Raw genomic sequence first — 22,787 nt, forward strand, 5'->3', positions numbered from 1 at the left:
CCACAACGATGCACTGGTAATATCAGTACTTATAAATAAATCTCGAGTTAAACATGTGTTAATTGATCCAGGTAACTCGGACAACATCATTAGATCGAGGGTCGTGGAACAGCTCGGCCTACAAGATAAGATCGTGCCCGCGGTTTGAGTCCTAAATGGGTTCAACAAGGTATGTGATACCACTAAAAGGGAGATAACATTACCGGTAAACATCGCCGGGACCGTTCAGCAAATAAAGTTCTATGTGATCGAACGGGACATGAGGTACAATGCTTTGTTCGACAGACCATAGATTCACAACATGAGGGCGGTACCCTTGACTCTGCATCAGGTGTTGAAGTTCCCGACGCCGGGAGGAATGAAATCAGTTTACGGAGAACAACCGGCCATAAAAGAGATGTTAGCGGTCGATGAAGTGGTCCTAATATCCACACTTTTGACACCAAAAGACCTGGGTCCGGTCACCAAGGGAGAAACCAAATAGCAATTACTAAAACCGACTCTGTCCCAACCGGAGAAGCAGGAGATGGGTGAGGACGATGACTATGGGGTTCCCAGGTCTTTCGTGGCTCTTGATGATTCCGAGGCTACCAAATCGATGGTCGAGGAACTGTATCAAGTCGTATTGATCGAACACTTGCCCGATCTAAAGGTATACCTGGGCACGGGGTTAAATCTTGAGCTCAGGGAAAAACTCATTCAATTTCTTATAGCTAACGAAGATTGTTTCGCTTGGTCCCACCTTGATATGACAGGGATCCGGCTGAAAATAATCACTCACAAGCTAAGCTTGGACCCGAAGTTCCACCCGGTCAAGCAGAAGAGAAGACACTAATCCGAGGTCAAACATGCTTTCATCATGGACGAGATGTCTAAACTCCTTAAAATAAGATCAATCCGGGAGGTAAATTACCCGGACTGGCTAGCAAACGTAGTAGTAGTCCCCAAAAAGAGGAACAAATTAAGAATGCATGTAGATTACAAAGACCTGAATAAAGCGTGTCCCAAGGACTCTTCCCTTTGCCTAACATCGATTGCATGATCGATGCAATGACCGGCTACGAGATTCTTAGTTTTCTCGACGCCTATTCCGAGTACAATCAGATTCGGATGGACCCGGGTGATCAGGAAAGAACTTCCTTCATCACCAAGTACGACACCTACTGCTATAACGGCTAGTAAATCTGATGTTCGAAGAACAAATAGGAAAATCAATGGAGGTTTACATTAATGATATGTTGGTTAAGTCCCTGCGAGAAGAGAACCATTTGAAACATTTGCAGGAAACCTTCAACATATTGAAGAAATACAATATGAAGTTGAACCCGGAGAAATGTGCATTTGGAGTCGGGTCCGATAAATTCCTTAGATTTATGGTATCCAACCGGGGGATCGAGATCAACCCCGATAAGATCATAGCCATCGAATATATCACTGTTGTGGACAACGTGAATGCCATACAAAGATTAATCGGACGCATAGCCACCCTGGGGCGATTCATCTCGAGGTCTTCCGATAAGAGCCACCGATTCTTCTCACTATTGAAAAAGAAGAATGACTTCTCGTGGACCCCGGAGTGCCAATGGGCCTTGGAGGAGCTCAAACGATATCTATCGATCCCACCGCTTCTCCACACGCCGAAGATAGACGAGCAGTTATACCTGTACCTGGCAGTATTGGAGATAGCGGTAAGTGGATTTCTAGTCCGGGAAGAGAAAGGTACGCAATTTCCCATTTACTATGTTAGCGGGACTTTAGGCGAGGCCGAAACTAGATACCCTTACCTAGAGAAATTGGCGCTCGCTTTGCTAAGCACCTCTAAAAAGCTGAAACCGTATTTTCAATGTCACCCCATATGTGTTGTGACTACTTACCCAATGAGGAATGTAATACATATACCTGAGCTTTCGGGACGGTTGGCCAAATGGGTCGTGGAGATCAGCGGGTACGATATTAAATATTAGCCTCAGACCGCCATTAAATCTCAAATTTTGGCAGACTTTGTGGCCGACTTTATGCCGGCCCTAATACCCGAGGTCGAAAGAGAGTTATTGTTGAACTCGGAGACTTCTTCGGGGATCTGGACCCTCCTTACGGACGGCGCCTCGAATGCAAAAGGGTCCAGACTTGGCATCGTATTGAAGTCACCAATAGGCAATGTAGTTAGGCAATCTATTAGGACTATAAAATTGACTAATAACGAAGTCGAATATGAGGCCATGATTGCAGGTCTCGAACTAGCCAAAAGCTTGGGGGCGGAGGTGATCGAAGCTAAGTGTGACTTCCTCCCTGTGGTGAACCAAGTTAATGGGACGTTCGAGGTCAGAGAGGAACGAATGCAAAGGTACCTGGATAAGTTGCAGGTAACATTACATCGATTCAAAGAGTGAACTTTGCAACACGTACCTCGAAATCAAAATAGTGAGGCCGATGCCCTTGCTAACTTGGGGTCGTCGGTCGAGGACAATGAGTTCGAATAGGGGACAGTCGTACAACTCATGACTGCATGTGCCTGTCTCAGTTCCCCTGTATGTGCCTGTTTTCACTCATGTACAACCGAGATAAAAAAAGGTTTTGTATATGGAGTAAGTTTTATTGGTAACTGAAATGACTTTTACTAATTCATATTGATCACAAATTTTGTATGGAACAAAATCGTATATATTAGTCCTACATTATTCACTCATTAGGACCATCACATTGCCATTTTCATAGTGCTCTATGCTTAGATCATAGCTTACGTATTTAAGGTAAGTGATTTTTAATGATACAAAATTTACTCGCACTTGGTATTTTTTAATTGACCTCACTAACTATTTTCCTAATCTGTGTCGGGCAAGGATTTCCAAATATTAATATTCTCAAACAAAAACCAAACGAAAAGGGGAGAGGGATATTAAATTAGGAAAGTCCCAGTCCGATCTCAATTTGGATTACAAGCTTCTTCTATATAAAGTCAAACACAAGATCCGCTGCACTCATCAATTGAGAAGAGCTAACTACACTATTACTATCAGTGAAAGAAAATTTTCTTTTAACGGAAAACGAATGACTTCTTGTGACAAAGCAGAAAACTCAAGTTTATGCGCAAGGGGTTGCGCTTCTATGGTAACCCAAGCAATCACAACCTTTGTTCCCAATGCTATAAAGCTTTCTTGAAAGAAGAATTCGCCAAGAGTGCTATAGCTTTATCTGAAAAGTTATATTTTCTTACTGTTGATGATACTGTTAAAACTGGAAACGACGATGGTTTGACGATGAACACGAAGACAGAAAGGTGCAATAGTTGTAAGAAGAAGGTGGGATTAGTAGGGTTTAGTTGTAAGTGTGGTGGAATATTTTGCAGGATTCATATGTACCCAGAGGAACTTACATGCACATTCAATTTCAAGTCTATGGGACGTGCACTTTTGGCTAAGGAAAATCCTCTTTGCAAAGCTGATAAACTTGAGTATAGGATCTAAGGCATTCAATTTTAAGTCTATTGCTTTTGTTTTGATTAATACCAAATAGTGTAAAGTTGCAGTTTCCGTTTGAGAATATTTTTATTAATGTCATATATACTATTTACGAGTACATGGTGAATGAAACTACAACGATATTCTCATTTTCCTGCATTAGTTTCTCTCTTTTTTTTGTGTGTGGGGGCATTTTATTTTAGGAAAAAACAATAATTAAAAATAAAATTGAAGAAGGCTTGAGACGGGAGAACGACTTTCCTTAAACAAGATATTACCCGTGTTCAAATTGGGAAAACGCAAATAATCTTTTTCAGGATACAACAAGCCAAGAATATACTTGTAGATTTTTCTATATCCACTTTGTTGAAAGTACTTGTATTTATAGAGCAACCATCAGACATTTTCAAAAAGATATGTTCTTTTCAAAAAAGACAAATTTGTTTATTCAAATATATTTAAAATTTAAAATTCAAATAAAATAGATTTTTAATTATAGAAATAAATAAAAATACAAAACATTTATTTTATGTCCAAGTCCAAGTCTTTGATGTGTATTTGCACAAAATATAAGAGTATGTGTTCTAAATTAAATACAGAAAAGAACAAGGACTTAAAAAGGCTCCAAAAGTGGCCTTTCACCACCAATTGATCCCACATACTTCCCCACATTTATAAAAAAGTATTCTTCATTTTACACAATACAGATTTCTTTTCCATCTCTCAATATATACTTGGCCATCCCAAATTGGATATATACACTACTTAAAAATTATCAAAAAGCGTCCAAAGAATACCGACCGATATTGGTCGGAAACAAATACCGGCCAAAATCGGTCGGAAACAAGTAAAATGGAAAAACAAAATCAAATACAAAACTATAAATAAGAATACCGACCACAATCTGTAACGACTCGACCGGTCGTTTTGCTTTTTAGAACCCCGTTCTCCTAAATAAGACTTCACGTACGTGTTTTTATTGTTTTATGACTTGCGGGGATGGTTAGTTCGGGATTTAGAAGGGTTCGGGTTGAAATCGGAACACTTGGTTCCTTAAGGTTGGCTAAAAAGGCTAAATTTTACTTAGGTCAACGTTTTGAGTAAATGACCCCGAAATCGGGATTTGACGGTTCCAATAGGTTCGTATGATGATTTCGGACTTGGGCGCATGTTCGTATCGAGTTTTGGATGACCCGGGAGCATTTTGGCGCCTATTAGTGGAAGTTGGTTCTTTGAAGGTTTTGAAGTTGTTTATATTTGGTTTAGAATAGGTTTTGGTGATATCGAGGTTCAAGTGGAATTTCGAGACCGAGAATAGTTCTGTATGGTGATTTAAGACTTGCACGCAAAATTTGGTGTCATTCCGAGTAGTTTAAGTATGTTTCGGCGCGTTGGGAGTAAGTTAGAAGAACTTGAAGTTCATATTCTTGATTCAATTTGGTTGGGGTATGATTCTTAGTTTCGTTGTTATTATATACATTTTGAGGGTTCGAGCGAGTCTGTTTTATGATTTCAAACTTGTTGGTACGTTTGGACGGGGCCTTGGGGGCCCTGGATGCCATTCGGTACGCGAATTGAGTTTGGAATTCAAGAGGGCTGCTGGTGCATCAGTTATGGTGTGCCCGCACCTGCGAGCTTCGGGCCACAGGTGCGAGACCGCAGGCGGGGAGGGGGGAGGGTTGGGCTGCAGAAGCGGTTCTGAAGCTTTTGGCCAGGGATCGCAGGTGCGGATTTCTGTGCGCACCCGCGAACGCGCAGGTGCGATGAAGAAGGGCGCAGAAGCGGATCCAGACGCAGAAGCGGCATGTTTGCCGCAAAAGCGGGACCGCAGAAGGGGGATCCCGCCCGCAGAAGCGAAATCAGCCAGCCTTATGCTCTTCCAAAGAAGCAGACCTTTGTCCGCAGATGCGGCCCAGCGACCGTAGAAGTGGAAATCGCTAGAGGCAGACCCCAATTTAATGCGGGACTTAGCCATTTTGAGCTCATTTATTTCATTGTTTGGGCAATTCTTGGAGCTCTTAGAGAGGGTATTTCACCTAGCACTTTGAGGTAAGTAATTTCTACACAATGTGAGTTAAATACATAGTTTATGGGTAAATTATAAAATGTAAATTAGTAAAAATTATGGGTTTAGGTGAAAATTTAGATTTTTGATAAAAATGGGATTTAACCACAAAAATGGTTATGGAATTTAATGAAGATCTTATATTTGAGTTCATGAGGTTATGGGTAACAACATTCTTCAAAAATTTCCGGAATCCGGGCACGTGGGCCTGGGGTGAATTTTAGGAATCCTACATTTGGGGTTGGATAATCACTTTAATAGATAGAATATAAACTTTTGAACATGTATTGATCATTTTATATAATATTTTACTAGTTTCGAGTCGTTTGGCATCGAATTGAGGGTTTGAGCACAATCTTGGACCGGAAAGTAGGATTTGAGACGAGGTAAGTCTCTTTTCTAACCTTGTAAGAGGGAATTAACCCCATAGGTGAATTGATTATTATATGCTCCTAATTGTGGGGGCTACGTACGCACGAGAGTCCGTACGTAACTACTGATTATGCTATATTTCGGGTAGTCTAGGACCCATGCCATGCTATATTTACGATGTTGCACCCTACTTGTTAACTTAATTGCTTGAATCATGTTGGAACTTGATAGAGGAAGTGGTAGAAGGTTAAATTTCACTCACTTAAATTCTTGAAAGGGACACTTGACCGTTATTGGGGATTGGTGTTTCTTTAAATAATTGCCTCTTAATAAATCTCGAATTGACTTTTATAAAGTATTTTCTCTTTTCGTGGAGCGGGTCGAGCGCCTCGGTAGCAGATAGATACATCTATATTTCGTGCCGTTCGACCCTCGGCAGTGCACAGTTTAAATATTTTTATGTTAGATCGGGTCGTACGACCTCGGCATAAATTGCGCATGATAAACCTTTGGAATCGATTATAATTGATATTGTTTCGTGGACCTGAGATATAAATTGTTAAATGATGAAAATAAACTTGGGATATACTATGAGCGAAAGGATTGTTTATTATTCATGTTATTGAGTTTTCAGATATATTTTCTGTAATCCATGCTTAGTTATTGTTTTGACATTTTATTGTTAGCCCATAGTAAGTGTCAAAATCGACCACTCGTCACTACTTCTTCGAGGATAGACTGAATACTTACTGAGTACATGTTGTTTATGTATTCATGCTACACTTCTGCACTTAATGTGTAGGATCTGAGGCAGGTGCATCTGGATATCAATCCGGTGCGCATACTAGATCGCTCCTACGAGACTACATGGTGAGCTGCTTTCCGAGCCATTCCGCAGCAGCCGAAGTCTTTTCTTTTGCTTGTATTTTCTGTCTACCTCATTTCAGACAGTAGCGTAAAACTCTTTTGTATATTCTACTAGTTTCTCGTACACTTATGACACAAGGTCTTGGTGGCTTAAGCTAGTAGACATGTGATGATTTTTTGGGGTTATCTTACTTATTTCACTGCTTAAAAAATCTTGATTTCTCATTTTTATTAAATGCTTACTTCTTAAATTATGCATAAACTAAAAATCAACTATTTCAAATCTTTAAAATAAAGGATCATAGAGTTAGTTCACTGTCGGCTTGCCTAGCGATAACGTTGGACGCTATCACGGCCCATAGGAGAAATTGGGCCGTGACAACATGGTATCAGAGCTCTAGGTTCACGTAGGTCTCACAAGTTATGAGCAGGCCTAATAGAGTCTTGCGGATCAGTGCGGAGACGTCCGTACTTATCTTCGAGGGGGTATAGGGTGTTAGGAAACTACTCTTTCTTCATCTCCTATCGTGCAATTGATGTTATACTAAGTGTCTTTCTCTTATTCTCTCACAGATGGTGAGAACGCACATGGCGGATGTTCCAGACCCGGGATGAGCTGTTCTTCATGTTGCTAGAGGTTGAGGTAGAGGCCAGGGGAGGGAACCAGCCCGAGGTAGGGGACGAGGACGTCCCAGAGTTACCCCAGCTATACCACCAGCGGATCCAGTAGAGGATCTCGCTATTGAGGAGCAGGGCGAGGTGCCTACAGTAGAGTCATCCTCGGTAGATTTCATGTCAGCACCGGGCGTTCGGGAGGTTATGGGTCGTATGCTGCGGTTCATGGATACTATGACCCAGGCTAGTTTATTTCTAGCGGACCCAGCCACATCTCAGGTTGGGGGGAGGGAGCACAGACCCCTACTACTCAGGCTCCGGGACATGAAGATGCCGTATATCAGACCTCGGGCGCACTACCCGTGGGCGGAGTCCAGCCAGTTACAACAGCTGTACCTGAGTCTAGACCAGCTACGGTCGGCGAGCCGCGGAAGCTATTGGATAGATGGACCAGGCTTCACCCTCCTGTCTTCGGAGATAAGCGACATGAGGACCCCCATGACTTCATTGATAGGTGCAGGGACAGACTGCACAACATGAGTATATTAGAGTCCCATGGGGGGGGATTTTACTACTTTCCAGTTGGCGAGCAGGGCCCGTAGGTGGTGGAACTCTCATCTTCTTGGCAGACCAGCAGGTTCTCCTCCCATGACTTGGGATCCGTTTACACGTCTTTTCTTGAACAGGTATATTCCACCCTCTCAGAAGGAAGAGTTCTGATTCCAGTTTGAGCAGCTCCAACAGGGTCATATGTCAGTGACCGATTATGAGGCGAGATTCTCTGAGTTGTCTCGCCATGCACTTATGATACTTCCTACTGAGGCGGAGCGAGTGCAGAGGTTTGTTGCAGGGTTGCACTCAGGTATTCAGGCCACTATGGCCCGGGAGGTTGAGATGGGGACTTCTTATCAGCTAGTAGTGAAGATAGCCTGGAGGATTCAGGGTTACCGTCAGAGAGGTAGAGAGAAGATGCAATGGGACAAGAGGGTCCGTTATTCCAGAGAGTTTAGAGGTGCCCCGTCTGGGGGCAAAGGTCAGTTCATGAGGGGTCAGCCCCCCAGCAGGCCCACATATCCAGCACCGCTGCCTCCTCGGGGTGCTCCAGTGCGACCCTATTTCAGTACCATGCCAGAGAGTTCTTACCGCCCACTAGCCATTCAGGGTTCTTCTAGTGGGTATTCAGGCCATCAGGGTTAGACTACAGGTCAGCAGCCCTTTGTATCGAAAGGTTGTTTCGAGTGCGGGGATTTCAGCCACGTGCGGAGGTTCTACCCCAAGCTTCGGGGCAAGGCAGTGCAACAGGGTTCTCATCCTATGATTACAGCACCGGTCGTCCGACCGCCCAGGGGCATAGGGCAGGCAGGTAGGGGCCGTCTTAGAGGTGGAGGCCAGGCAGGGGGAGGTCAGCCAGCTACTGTTCAGTCAGGCGGAGGCCAGCTCATTGGTGCTCCAGCTAGATTCTATGCTTTCCCGGCCAAACCAAATGTAATGGCCTCAGATGATGTGATCATATGTATTATTTCTGTCTACGGTAGGGATGCATCGGTATTATTTGATCCAGGGTCTACCTATTCATATGTGTCATCTTTGTTTGCTCATTTACTAGATGTTCCTTGTGAGGCCTTGGGTACTCTTGTTTCTGCATCCACTCTGGTGGGCGAATATGTCATTGTGGATCGGATCTATCGGTCATGTGTGGTCACATTCTGTGCTTACAAGACTAGAGCGGATCTTCTGTTGCTCGATATGACTGACTTTGAGGTCATCCTAGGCATGGACTGGCTATCCCCGTATCATGCCATCCTTGATTGCCATGCCAAGACTGTTACCTTGGCGATGCTAGAATTGCCTAGATTAGAGTGGAAGGGTTCGTTTGTCAGTACATCTAGTCGAGTTATCTCTTTTCTGAAGGCTCGACACATGGTTGAGAAGGGATGTTTGGCTTATCTAGCTTATGTTTGGGATATTACCGCAGAGGCTCCGGCGATTGATTCAATGCCCATAGTCTAAAAGTTCTCTGACGTGTTTCCTTCTGATCTTCCAGGCATGCCACTAGATCGTGACATCAATTTCTGCATTGATTTGGCTCCAGGTACCCATCCTATATCTATCCCATCGTACCGTATGGCTCCGAAAGAGTTGAAGGAGCATCTTGAGGAGTTACTAGCAAAGGGGTTTGTCAGGCCGAGTGTATCGCCTTGAGGTGCACCAGTATTATTTATGAAGAACAAAGATGGGACTATGCGGATGTGTATTGATTACCGCCAGTTGAACAAAGTTACCACTAAGAACAAGTACTCGTTTTCACGTATTGATGATTTGTTTGACCAGTTGCAGGGTGCTAGGATGTTCTCTAAGATCGACTTGAGATTGAGGTACCATCAGTTGAAGATTCGGGACTCGGATGTTCCGAAGACTGCTTTCCGTACTAGATATGGCCATTACGAGTCTCTAGTGATATCCTCCAGCTTGACTAACTCCCCAATGACGTTTATGGATTTGATGAACATGGTGTTCAGGCCATACATTGATTTGTTTGTCATTGTCTTCATTGATAACATTTCGATCTACTCGCGTAGCATGGAGGAGCACGAGTAGCATTTGAGAGTGGTGCTTCAGACCTTGCAGGAACAGAAGCTATATGCTAAGTTCTCCAACTGTGAGTTTTCGCCAGATTCTATAGCATTCTTGGGGCATGTCGTATCACGCGAGGCTATTAAGGTGGATCCCAAGAAGATTGAGGCAGTTCAGAGTTGGCTTTGTCCCACTTCGGCGACTGAGATCAGGAGCTTCTTGGGATTAATAGGTTATTATCGCCGGTTTGTGGATGGCTTCTCATCTATTGTAGCACCTTTGACTAGATTGACCCAGAAGGGTGCTCCGTTCCGTTGGTCCGATTATTGTGAGTTGAGCTTTCGGAAGCTCAAGACAGCTTTGACTACAACACCAGTTCTAGTATTGCCCTCCGGTTCGGGGATGTATACTGTGTATTGCGACGCTTCACGCGTTGGTTTGGGTTGCGTATTGATGTAGGAGGGGTTGGTTATTGCGTATGCTTCACGTTAGCTGAAGCCTCCTGAGAAAAATTATCCTGTACACGATTTGGAGTTAGCCGCGATTGTTCATGCCCTTAAGATCTAGAGGCATTATCTTTATGGGGTGTCCTGTGAGGTTTACACTAATCATCCCAGCTTGCAGCATTTGTTCAAGCAAATGGATCTCAATTTGAGGCAGCGCAGATGGCTTGAGTTACTGAAGGATTATGATATCACCATTCTTTATCATTCGGGCAAGGAGAATGTAGTCGCAGATGCCTTGAGTAGGAAGGCAGAGAGTATGGGTAGCTTGGCATTCATTTCTACAGAGGAGAGGACACTAGCTTTGGACATTCAGTCCTTGGCTAATAGGCTTGTGAGGTTGCATATTTTAGAGACCAACTGAGTTCTTGCATGCATCGTTGCCCAGTCTTCACTATTGGAGCAGATCAAGGCTCGACAGTTTGAAGATCCGCACTTGATGGTTCTCACAGAGACGGTACTATAGGGTGGTGCCAAGGAAGTTACTATCGGCGAGGATGGTATACTCCAGGGTCGTCTATGTGTTCCCAATGTCGATGGATTAAGGGGGAGGATTCTAGAGGAGGCACACAGTTCTCGGTATTCCGTTCATCCAGGTGCTACAAAGATGTATCGCAACCTAAGGTAGCATTATTGGTGGCGGCGGATGAAGAAAGACATAGTTGAGTATGTAGCTATGTGCCTAAATTGCCAACAGGTTAAGTATGAGCACCAGAGGCCAGGTAGCCTACTCCAGTAGATGACTATATCGGAGTGGAAATGGGAGCGCATTACTATGGACTTTGTAGTTAGGTTGTCACAGACCTTGCGAAAGTTTGATGCAGTTTGGGTCATTGTCGACAGGTTTACCAAGTCGACATACTTCATTCTGGTTGTGACTACATACACTTCAGAGAGGTTGGTCCAGATTTTTATTCAGGTGGTAGTTCAGTTGCATGGTGTACCTGTTTCCATCATATCAGATAGAGGCCCTCAGTTTACTTCACATTTCTGGAAAGCAGTACAGAGTGAGTTGGGGACCCGTGTAGAGATCAGCACAATATTTCATCCACAGACCGACGGGCAGTTGGAGCGGAAAATTCAGATCTTGGAGGACATGTTCAGAGCATGTGTGATTGACTTTGGAGGATAGTGGGATCGATTCTTACCTTTGGCCGAGTTTGCTTAAAATAATAGTTATCAGTCCAGCATCGAGATGGCTCTGTTTGAGGCTCTATATGGTCGGTGATGTCGTTCTCCCATCGGGTGATTTGAGCCCGGTGAGGCTAAGTTATATGGTACTGATTTGGTGAAGGATGCCTTGGAAAAAGTAAAGTTGATTCAGGAGCGACTCCGTATAGAACAGTCCAGACAGAAGAGTTACGCGGATCAGAAAGCACGTGATGTATCATTTATGGTGGGCGAGAAGGTTCTCTTGTAAGACTCGCCGATGAAAGGGATCATGAGGTTCGTGAAGAAGGGCAAGTTTAGCCCAAGGTTTATAGGCCTATTTGAGGTGTTGAGATGAGTTGGGAAGGTTACTTACGAGCTTGCTTTGCCTCCCAGTCTATCGGGAGTTCATCCGGTTTTTCACGTGTCTATGCTCCGGAGGTATCATGCCGACTTGTCACATGTGTTAGACTTCAGCACAATTCAGTTAGATGAGAGCCTGGGATATGAGGAGCAGCCAGTTGCCATTGTTGATAGGCAGGCTCGCTAGTTGAGATCCAAGAGGATTTCCGTGGTAAAGGTTCAGTGGAGGGGCCAACCAATCGAGGAAGCGACCTGGGAGTCCGAGGAGGACATGCGGAGCAGATATCCACACTTATTCAACACTCCAGGTATGATTCTAGACCCGTTCGAAGATGAACGTTTGTTTAAGAGGTGGAGAATATAACGACTCGACCGATCGTTTTGCTTTTTAGAACACCGTTCCTCTAAATAAGACTCCCCATACGTTCTTTTGCTATTTTATGACTTGCAGGGATGGCTAGTTCAGGATTTGGAAGGGTTCAGTTTGAAATCGAAACACTTGATTCCTTAAGGTTGGCTAAAAATGCTAAGTTTGACTTCGGTCAATGTTTTGAGTAAACGACCTCGGAATCGAGATTTGACGGTTCCAATAGGTTCGTATGATGATTTCGGACTTGGGCGTATGTTCGGATCGCGTTTTGGATGACCCGGGAGCGTTTCAACGCCTAATAGTGGAAGTTGGTTCTTTGAAGGTTTTGAAGTTCTTTAAATTTGGTTTGGAATAGGTTTTGGTGATATCGAGGTCCAAATGGGATTCCGAGATCGGGAATAGTTCCATATGGTGATTTAAGACTTGCACGTAAAATTTGGTGTCATTCCGAGTAGTTTAAGTTTGTTTCGGCGCGTTGGGAGTAAGTTAGAAAAACTTGAAGTTCATATTATTAATTCAATTTGGTTGGAGTATGATTCTTAGTTTCGTTGTTATTTTATGCATTCCGAGGGTACGAGCGAGTTCATTTTATAATTTCAAACTTATTTGTACGTTTGGACGGGGCCTCGGCGCCCCAGATGCCATTCAGATGGTACGCGAATTGTGTTTGGAACTCAAGAGGGCTGCTGGTGCACCAGTTCTGGTATGCCCATACCTGCGAGGTTTGGGCCGCAGGTGCGAGCCCGCAGGCGCGAGGGTTGCGCCGCAAAAGCAGTTCTGGAGCATTTGGCCAGGGACCGCAGGTGCGAATTTTTGTGCGCACCCACGAACGCGCAGGTGCGATGAGGAAGGGCGCAGGAGCGGACCCAGCAGCAGAAGCAGCACGCTTGCCGCAGAAGCGGGATTCCGTCCGCAAAAGCGAAACCAGCCAGCCTTATGCTCTTCTGCAGAAGCGGACCTTTGTCCGCAGAAGCGATGCCGCAGATGCGGCCCAGCGATCGCTAAAGTGGAAATCGCTGGAGGAAGACCCCAATTTAATGCGGGACTTAGCCATTTTGAGCTCATTTATTTCATTGTTTGGGCGATTCTTGGAGATCTTAGAGAGGGGATTTCACCTAGAACTTTGAGGTAATAAATTTCTACACAATATGAGTTAAATACATAGTTTATGGGTATATTATAACATATAAATTAGTAAAAATTATGGGTTTAGGTGAAAACCTGGGTTTTTGATAAAATTGGGATTTAACCATGATAATGGTTATGGAATTTAATTAAGATCATATATTTGAGTTCATGAGGTTATGGGTAACAACCTTCTTCAAATATTTCCGGAATCCAGACACGTGGGCCCGAGGGTAAATTTTAGAAATCCTACATTTGGGGTTGGGTAATCACTTTAATAGATAGAATATGAACTTTTGAATATGTATTGATCATTTTATATAACATTTGACTAGTTGCGAGTTGTTTGGCATCGAATTGAGGGTTTGGGCACAATCTTGGATTGGAAAGTAGGCTTTGAGACGAGGTAAGACTCTTTTCTAACCTTGTAAGAGGGAATTAACCCCATAGGTAAATTGATTATTATATGCTCCTAATTGTGGGGGTTACGTACGCACGAGGTGACGAGAGTCCGTACGTAGCTACTGATTATGCTATTTTCCGGGCAGTCTAGGACCCATGCCATGCTATATTTACGATGTTGCACCCTACTTGTTAACTTAATTGCTTGAATCATGTTGGAACTTGATAGAGGAAGTGGTAGAAGGATAAATTTTACTTACTTAAATTCTTGAACGGGCACTTGACCGTTATTGGGAATTGGTGTTTCTTTAAATAATTGCCTCTTAATAAATCTTGAATTGATTGTTATAAAGTATTTTTTCTTTTTGTGGAGCGGGACGAGCGCCTCGGTAGCAGATAGATGCATCTACAGTTCGTGTCGTTCGACTCTCGACAGTGCACAATTTAAATAATTTTATGTTGGATCGGGCCGTACAACCTCGGCATAAATTGCGCATGATAAACATTTGGAATCGATTATAATTGATATTATTTCGTGGACCTGATATATAAATTGTTAAATGATGGTAATAAGCTTGGGATATACTATGAGCGAAAGGATTGTTTATTAGTCCTGTTATTGAGTTTTCAGATATATTTTCTGTAATCCATCCTTAGTTATTGTTTTGACATTTTATTGTTAGCCCATAGTAAGTGTCAATGTCGACCACTCGTCACTACTTTTTAGAGGTTAGACTGGATACTTACTGGGTACATGTTGTTTATGTACTCACGCTACACTTCTGCACATAATGTGCAGGATCTGAGATAGGTGCATCTGGATATCAGTCCGGCGCGCATACTAGATTGCTCCTACGAGACTACACGATGAGCTGCATTCCGAGCCGTTCCGCAGCAGCCGAAGTCTTTTCTTTTGCTTGTATTTTCTGTCTACCTCATTTCAGACAGTAGCGTAGAATTCTTTTGTATATTCTATTAGTTGTTCGTACACTTGTGACACCAGGTCTTGGTGGCTTAAGCTAGTAGACACGTGATGATTTTTTTGGGGTTATCTTACTTATCTCACTGCTTTAAAAATCTTGATTTTTTATTTTTATTAAATGCTTACTTATTAAGTTATGCACAAACTAAAAATCAACTATTTTAAATCTTTAAAAGAAAGTATCACAGAGTTAGTTCACTGTCGGCTTGCCTAGCGATAACATTGGGCGCCATCACGGCCCATAGGAAAAATTGGATCATGACACAGTCGGTCGGTTAATGTGGTCCCACAAGAAAAATTTACTTTTATCTGACACAGTTGAAATTTCCGACCGACTTCGGTCGGAAATGGGTCAATCTTTGACCAAAACCTGGTCAGACTTGCATACTATCTACAAAAGAAATAATTAATTAAAATAATTATAGAATACCGACCGATGTCGGTCGAAAATTTTAATTTATTTTTTCCCGCCCTACGTCAATAATTTTTTTTATAATAAAAAATTATTTATCATATAGTTATAAGAATACCGACCGATATCGATTGAAAATACTAATTTATTTTTTCCCAGCCCGCGTCAATTTTTTTTTTGATAATAAAAAATTACTTTTAATATAATTATAATAATACCGACCGAAGTCGATCGGTATTAGTTGTCCAAATGATAATACATTATTGTTACACACACATACATACACACACATGAAGCGCGCGCACACACACACACACACACACACATATATATATATATATATATATATATATATATATATATATACACACACACTGTGTGATTTGACCAAGTATATGTTGTTGTTGCTACAACTTAAGTTTTAATATAGCACTACATCTTATACACTAAATATTTAATTATTTTTAATAAGTTACATATTTAAATCGGTCGATATTAGTGATCAAAATGGTCAAAATGATTGTTAGTTACAATCTACGCATATATAACATCCTAAATTGAATATATATTCATACACATACTTATTAAGATAGGGTACATGCGCAACGTGCGTACGCTTAGACTAGTTATATTAAAAATACGAAGTCCCCTAGCGAAATATTGTTCGCCTTTTTTACCCTTTAAAAATCAATTTCAAACTAGACGAAATAGTCATTTAATTATTTTTTTAATTTTAGGTCTTTAAAATCAATTAAATTTTTTATTAGTAAATCCTTCGTTATTTATGTACTCCCCTTTGTATAACATACTAAATGCACTAAATTTTCTTTTAAAAATGAATTACCAACATTTACGATTTTGAGATCATTGATAGATTTGCAACTCTAAAGTCCATGGGCACCGACTTGAAAAACGTATGATGCTTTTCTTATTCAAGCTTTGCTCCTTTTTAACAAGGAATTTATCATATACATTCTTGAGAAGACAATTCACTTTAGTTATTTATTTGATAAATCTAATATCAATATATTTTTTTGATAGCAAAACTAGGAGGATTTTTTTAAAGTGGTTTTACTTTGTCATGCCGTGCGTAAGATGAGTTTGATGAAAGTATGTCATAACTATACAATTATGCATATAGGAATTATTTGTAAAATTTCTTTGTCAATTCTTTATACTTATTGCTGAGAATCTAATGGTGCAAAAATTTTAAAAACGAAATTTTCCACTTGATTAATTCTTATTTTGATGAATGGTTTTCACCTCTTTATTATCTCGTTGAACAATATTAAAAACATTCTTGCAATTTTAACATTGTTTTCCCCCTGTATGTGCCTGTTTTTACTCATGTACAACCGAGATAAAAAAGGTGTTGTATATGGAGTAAGTTTTATTGGTAACTGAAATGACTTTTACTAATTCATATTGATCACAAATTTTGTATGGAACAAAATCGTATATATTAGTCCTACATTATTCACTCATTAGGGCCATCACATTGCCATTTTCATAGTGCTCTATGCTTAGATGATAGCTTACGTATTTAAGGTAAGTGATTTTTAATGATACAAAATTTACTCGCACTTGGTATTTTTTAATTGATCTCACTAACTATTTTCCTAATCTGTGTCGGGCAAGGAATTCCAAATATTAATATTCTCAAGCAAAAACCAAACGAAAAGGGGAGAGGGATATTAAATTAGGAAAGTCCCAGTTCGATCTTAATTTGGATTACAAGCTTCCTCTATATAAAGTCAAATACAAGATCCGCTGCACTCATCAATTGAGAAGAGCTAACTACACTATTACTATCAGTGAAAGAAAATTTTCTTTTAAAGGGAAAAGAATGACTTCTTGTAACAAAGCAGAAAACTCAAGTTTATGCGCAAGGGGTTGCGGCTTTTATAGTAATCCAAGCAATCACAATCTTTGTTCCCAGTGCTATAAAGCTTTCTTGAAAGAAGAATCCGCCAAGAGTGCAAAAGCTTTATCTTAAAAGTTATCTTTTCTTACTGTTGATGATATTGTTAAAACTGAAAACGACGATGGTTTGACGATGAAGACGAAAACAGAAAGGTGCAAGAGTTGTAAGAAGAAGGTGGGATTAGTAGGGTTTAGTTATAAGTGTGGTGGAATATTTTGCAGGATTCATAGGTACCCAGAAGAACATGCATGCACATTCAATTTCAAGTCTATGGGACGTGCGTTTTTGGCTAAGGAAAATCCTCTTTGCAAAGCTGATAAACTTGAGTATAGGATCTAAGGCATTCAATTTTAAGTCTATTGCTTTTGTTTTGATTAATACCAAATAGTGTAAAGTTGCAGTTTCCGTTTGAGAACATTTTTATTAATGTCATATATATACTATTTACGAGTACATGGTGAATGAAACTACAACGATATTCTCATTTTCCTGCATTAGTTTCTCTCTTTTTTGTGTGTGTTAGCATTTTATTTTAGGAAAAAATAATAATTTAAAACGAAATTGAAGAAGACTTGAGACGGAAGAATGACTTTCCTTAAATAAGATATTGCACGTGTTCAAATTGGGGAAACACAAATAATCTTTTTCAGGATACGACAAGCCAAGAATACACTTGCAGATTTTTCTATATCCACTTTGTTGGAAGTACTTGTATTTATAGAGTAACCATCAGATATTTTCAAAAGGAAATGTTCTTTCCAAAAAAAGACGCATTTGTTTATTTAAATATATTTAAAATTTAAAATTCAAATATAACAGATTTTTAATTATAAAAATAAATAAAAATACAAAACATTGATTTTATGTCCAAGTCCAGGTCTTTGATGTGTATTTGCACAAATATAAAAAGAACAAGGACTTAAAAGGCTCCAAAAGTGACCTTTCAGCACCGAAGTGATCCCACATACTTCCCAACATTTATAACAAACTATTCTTCATTTTGCACAAAACATATTTCTTTTTCGTCTTTCAATATATACTTGGCCATCCCAAGTTGGACATATACACTACTAAAGAACTGTCAAAAGCGTCCAAAGGATACCGACCGATATTGGTCGGAAAGAAATACCGACCGAAATCGGCCGGAAACAAAGTAAAATGGTCAAAAATATAAAGTAAAAAATTGTAAATAAGAATATCGATCGCAACCGGTCGGTTAATGTGGTCCCACAAATTTTTTTTTACTTTATCTAACACAGTTAAAATTTCCGACCGATTTCGGTTAGAAAAAGGATCAATCTTTGACCAAAGCCTAGTCAGACTTGCATACTATCTACAAAAGAAATGATTAATTAAAATAATTATGGAATACTGACCGATGCCGGTCGAAAATTTTAATTTATTTTTTTCCGCCCTACGTCAATTATTTTTTTTATAATAAAAAATTATTTATCATATAATTATAAGAATACCGACCGATATCGGTCGAAAATACTAATTTATTTTTTTTCGCTGTCACGACACAAAATCTGACTAGCCGTGATGGCACCTAACCTCACATGCTAGGTAAGCCAAATAACAACAATACGATTCAATTAATATTTAACTGACTCTAATACACTCCCTAAGGACTGGTAGTACAAATCACGTGTTTCTAAGATTTGAATTTATAAAGCTGGTATGAAATAAAATACATCATCTGTTTGAAATATATATGAACTGATTAATAATTCTAAATCTACCAAGAGCAAGAGGCAGCTGGGACTGGATCGCATGTACATCTTCAATGCTAGCTCCTGCCGTGCACAACAACATCAACATCCAAAATCTGCACGCAAGGTGCATAAGTGTAGTATGAGTACAACCGACCCCATGTACTCAATAAGTAACAAACCTAACCTTATGTTGAAAGTAGTGATGAGCTTGTACCAAGATCAGAGTCCACACCCATATCCAGTAATGTCACGACCCAAAATCCATTAAAGGTCGTGATGGAGCCGGACACCGCTGTCAGGCAAGCCAAAAATAAATATTGGTTTGGTTCTCATTTTAATATTTTGAAATCATATTTTTCCTTCCATTAAATAGTAGAAGATGAAATTTACAGAGTAAATGATAATATTTTTAAAATTTTCAATACAGAACAACTTATAATCACCCCAAAACCCGGTGTCACAAGTGCATGAGCATCAACTAGGAATGTAAAATAAAATACAATATCTATCCTTAATACAAATTTGGACAGGAGAAATATAAATACTCTGAAGGAGACTCTGCCGGCTGCGGGTCGTAATATAAAATGCAGCTCACGTAAATCCCTGCATGCATACACGCCTCTGCTCTCACAAGACCATTAGTCATATATGTACCTGTGCAAAAATATGCAGCAAGTATAGTATGAGTACGTAATCAACGTATACCGAGTAAGTATCTAGCCTAACTTCGAAGGAGTAGTGATGAGGGTTCGACATTGACACTTATTAGTGGTCCAATAATATCATGTACAGTAAAGAGGTAAGTAAATATGAGGTAGAGCAAATAAATGAGATAAACAAGTATAGATCATGTGGTACAAATACCCCTTTTTACGAGGAACTCAAGCTCTCCATTTCAAATACCCCTCTTTACGAGGAACTCAAGCTCTCTATTTGAAATTTCCTCCTTAGCCGGAGCATATATATAAATATAGTGGATCTCATCAGATAGATTTTCATAACCCAAATCGGGAAAACTCACAGATACTCTGGCTTTTTGCCAAATATTACGCACGATTCCATGAGGATATGATATAGGAAATGCTGAGGCGTACGGCCAGATCCAACATAAAATTTAAATTGTGTACTGCTGATGGTCGAATGGCGCGAACCAATGATACATATATTAAACTGACGAGGCGAATGACCCGCTCCCATGAGAGTGTGGTACATAAATCATGCCGAGGCGAACGACACGATCCCATAAGAATAAAAAATATAAAATCCTGCAGGGGCGAATGGCCCGATCCCATTAGAATAAGAAGCTTTGACGGGTCCTTGACCCCACTCACAAATAAACGTGTGAGTTATAATTTCTTTTACATAAACTTTCAATGAACCATATATATCACGGAAGCATTTCATAAGAGGAGTAAAATTATTCGGTGACAAATCATGTACTCGTGAAGCCTCTACAATAGCAATTCTAGTCCCAGGTAGTAATGTAAAAACAGAGGAATTTAATAGTCGAGAGACTACTCAAATAGTACAATTATAGCATGATATGAACCTAAGCCTATCCGGACAATAACATAAATGTAACTACGTATGGGTTCTCGTCACCTCGCACGTACGTAGCCCCCATAATAAGTAGCACACATCAATATGCAACACCTAGGGATAATTTTCCCCTCACAGAGTTAGACAGGAGACTTACCTCACTCTGGAGTTCCATAAACGGCTCCAAAGCCTTTCCAACAACTCGAACCGATGCCCATCGCTCCAAACACTATTCAATAAATATGCAAATCCATAAATATATGCTCTAATACTTATTATAATTCAATTTATAACAATTTCTAACTCTGCTCGAAAAGTCGATAAAATCACCATCAGGCCCACGTGCCCGAATTCCGAAAATTTTCGAAGATAAACACTACCCATAGCATTACGAACCAAAATATATAATTTGTTCTCAATTCTATACCCAAATTCGTGGTCAAAATCCAAAAATATAATTTCTAGATTTTCTACCAAAAATCCCACAATTTCTACTAATTTTCATGCTTAAATCCTTATACAAACCATGTATTTAACTTGCAATAGGTAGGAACCACTTACTTTGACATAGATGACAAAAGTCTCCCTTCCAAGAGCTAAAACAGTCGCCCATCCAAAAGAAAAAATGGAGGAAAATGGCCAAATCTCGTCTTTAAAATGACACTGCCCAGCCTGACTTTCATTTCTGCGGTCCAACAACCGCTCCTACGGCTCCGCACTTGCAGAAATTCTATCGCAGGTGCGGTTCAAGCTCAGCCCAACATTTCCTGCATCTGCGGCCCCGCAGCGCTTCTGCGGCTCTTCGTGCGCAGGTGCGGTCCCGTTTCTGTGAAACTTGACTGTATCTGCGGTCCCAGCCTTCCCTAGCCAGAACTGCTTCTGCGACCCTCTTGGCCGCTTCTGCGGCCAAAACCTCGCATGTGCTATTACACAGATACCAGCTGCCTTAGCATTTTCCTTAGTCCAAATATCGATCCGTTAATCATCCGAAACTCACTCGAGGCTCCCGGGACCCCAACAAAATATTCCAACAAGTCCTAAAACATCATGCGAACTTAGTTGAGCCTTTAGGTCACATCAAACAATGCTAAAAACACGAATCACCCTCCAATTCAAGCTTAATGAATTTTAGAACTTCAAACTTCTATATTCGATGCCGAAATCTAATCAAATCACGTCCGGTTGACCTCGAATTTTGCACACAAGTCACATTCGGCATTACAGACCTACTCCAACTTCCAGAATTAGAATCCGACACCGATATCAAAAAGTTCACTCCCAGTCAAACTTCTCAAAAATCTTCAAATTTCTAACTTTCGCCAAATGACCCCAAAATGACCTACAGACCTCCAAATCAACATCCGGGCGTGCTCCTAATACCAGAATCGCCTTACGGAGCTATTCCCAGACTCAGAATCCCAAACGGATATCAATAACATTGACATACACTTCAACCCAAATTTAGGAAATTCTTCCAAAAATGCCAACTTCTATAATAGGAGCCGAAACGCTCCCGGGTCATCCAAAACCCGATCCGAACATACGCCCAAGTCCAAAATCATCATACGAACCTGTTGGAACCTTCCAATCCCGATTCCGAGGTCATTTACTCAAAAATAAACCTTAGTCAATTCTTCCAACTTAAAGCTTCTGAAATTAGAATTTTCTTCCTAAACTAACTCCGAACTTCCCGAAATTCAATTCTGACCATACGTACAAGTCATAATACCTGAAGTGAAGTTGCTCAGGGTCTCAAACCGCTGAATAATGCGCTAGAGCTCAAAACGACCTGTCGGGTCATTACATTCTCTCCCACTTAAACATACGTTCGTCCTTGAACATGCTAAGAATTGCTCTGGAGTTGTCCGAAATCATTATTTAACACCTTGTGCACCTACCCGGGCTACCACAACCCAATTGAGAACATTTGCTCGAGCAAACCTGAAAATCCTCCCTTTTATCTAGTCAAATAAGCCTTAGAGACAAATTCCAACATTTGAAATTCTCTACCAGGTCGGTTTATAACATACGAACACCGTATCCATCACTATATGATGTACCAACACATGATTGTATACCCTTACTGAATTCTTACCATGCACCGCGTAACTCATTTGCCTAAGGCAATCTTTCCAAGGCACAACACCTAAACTTTCCACTGACCCGAAGCCCGTGGTAAGCCTTGCTTTAACTCTCACAATACTGCCACGACAGAGAAGATGTGTAGAACTCATAACCACCTGCCGAATCACAATTTATGGAGTCTCTCCTCCCGACAAGAACCATTACCTCATTCTGGACTGAATAACAATATTTACTCTTTAATATGCTTCATATAAATCTGATCGCACT

The 22,787-nt window shown here is 40.7% G+C and overlaps 1 protein-coding gene across 1 annotated transcript; it reads left to right on the top strand.

Annotated features, from left to right (window-relative positions):
• Nucleotides 1-1,582: 1,582 nt before the first annotated feature.
• On the top strand, nt 1,583-3,464 carry LOC107760424 (putative zinc finger A20 and AN1 domain-containing stress-associated protein 8). The gene is made up of 2 exons (XM_016578470.1): nt 1,583-1,719; nt 3,071-3,464. Exons 1-2 carry the CDS (start codon nt 1,583-1,585, stop codon nt 3,462-3,464), a joined length of 531 nt encoding a protein of 176 aa, XP_016433956.1.
• The last annotated feature ends 19,323 nt before the right edge of the window (nt 3,465-22,787 follow it).

The sequence above is a fragment of the Nicotiana tabacum genome, chromosome 4 (assembly GCF_000715075.1).
Source record: "Nicotiana tabacum cultivar K326 chromosome 4, ASM71507v2, whole genome shotgun sequence".
Lineage (NCBI taxonomy): Eukaryota > Viridiplantae > Streptophyta > Magnoliopsida > Solanales > Solanaceae > Nicotiana > Nicotiana tabacum.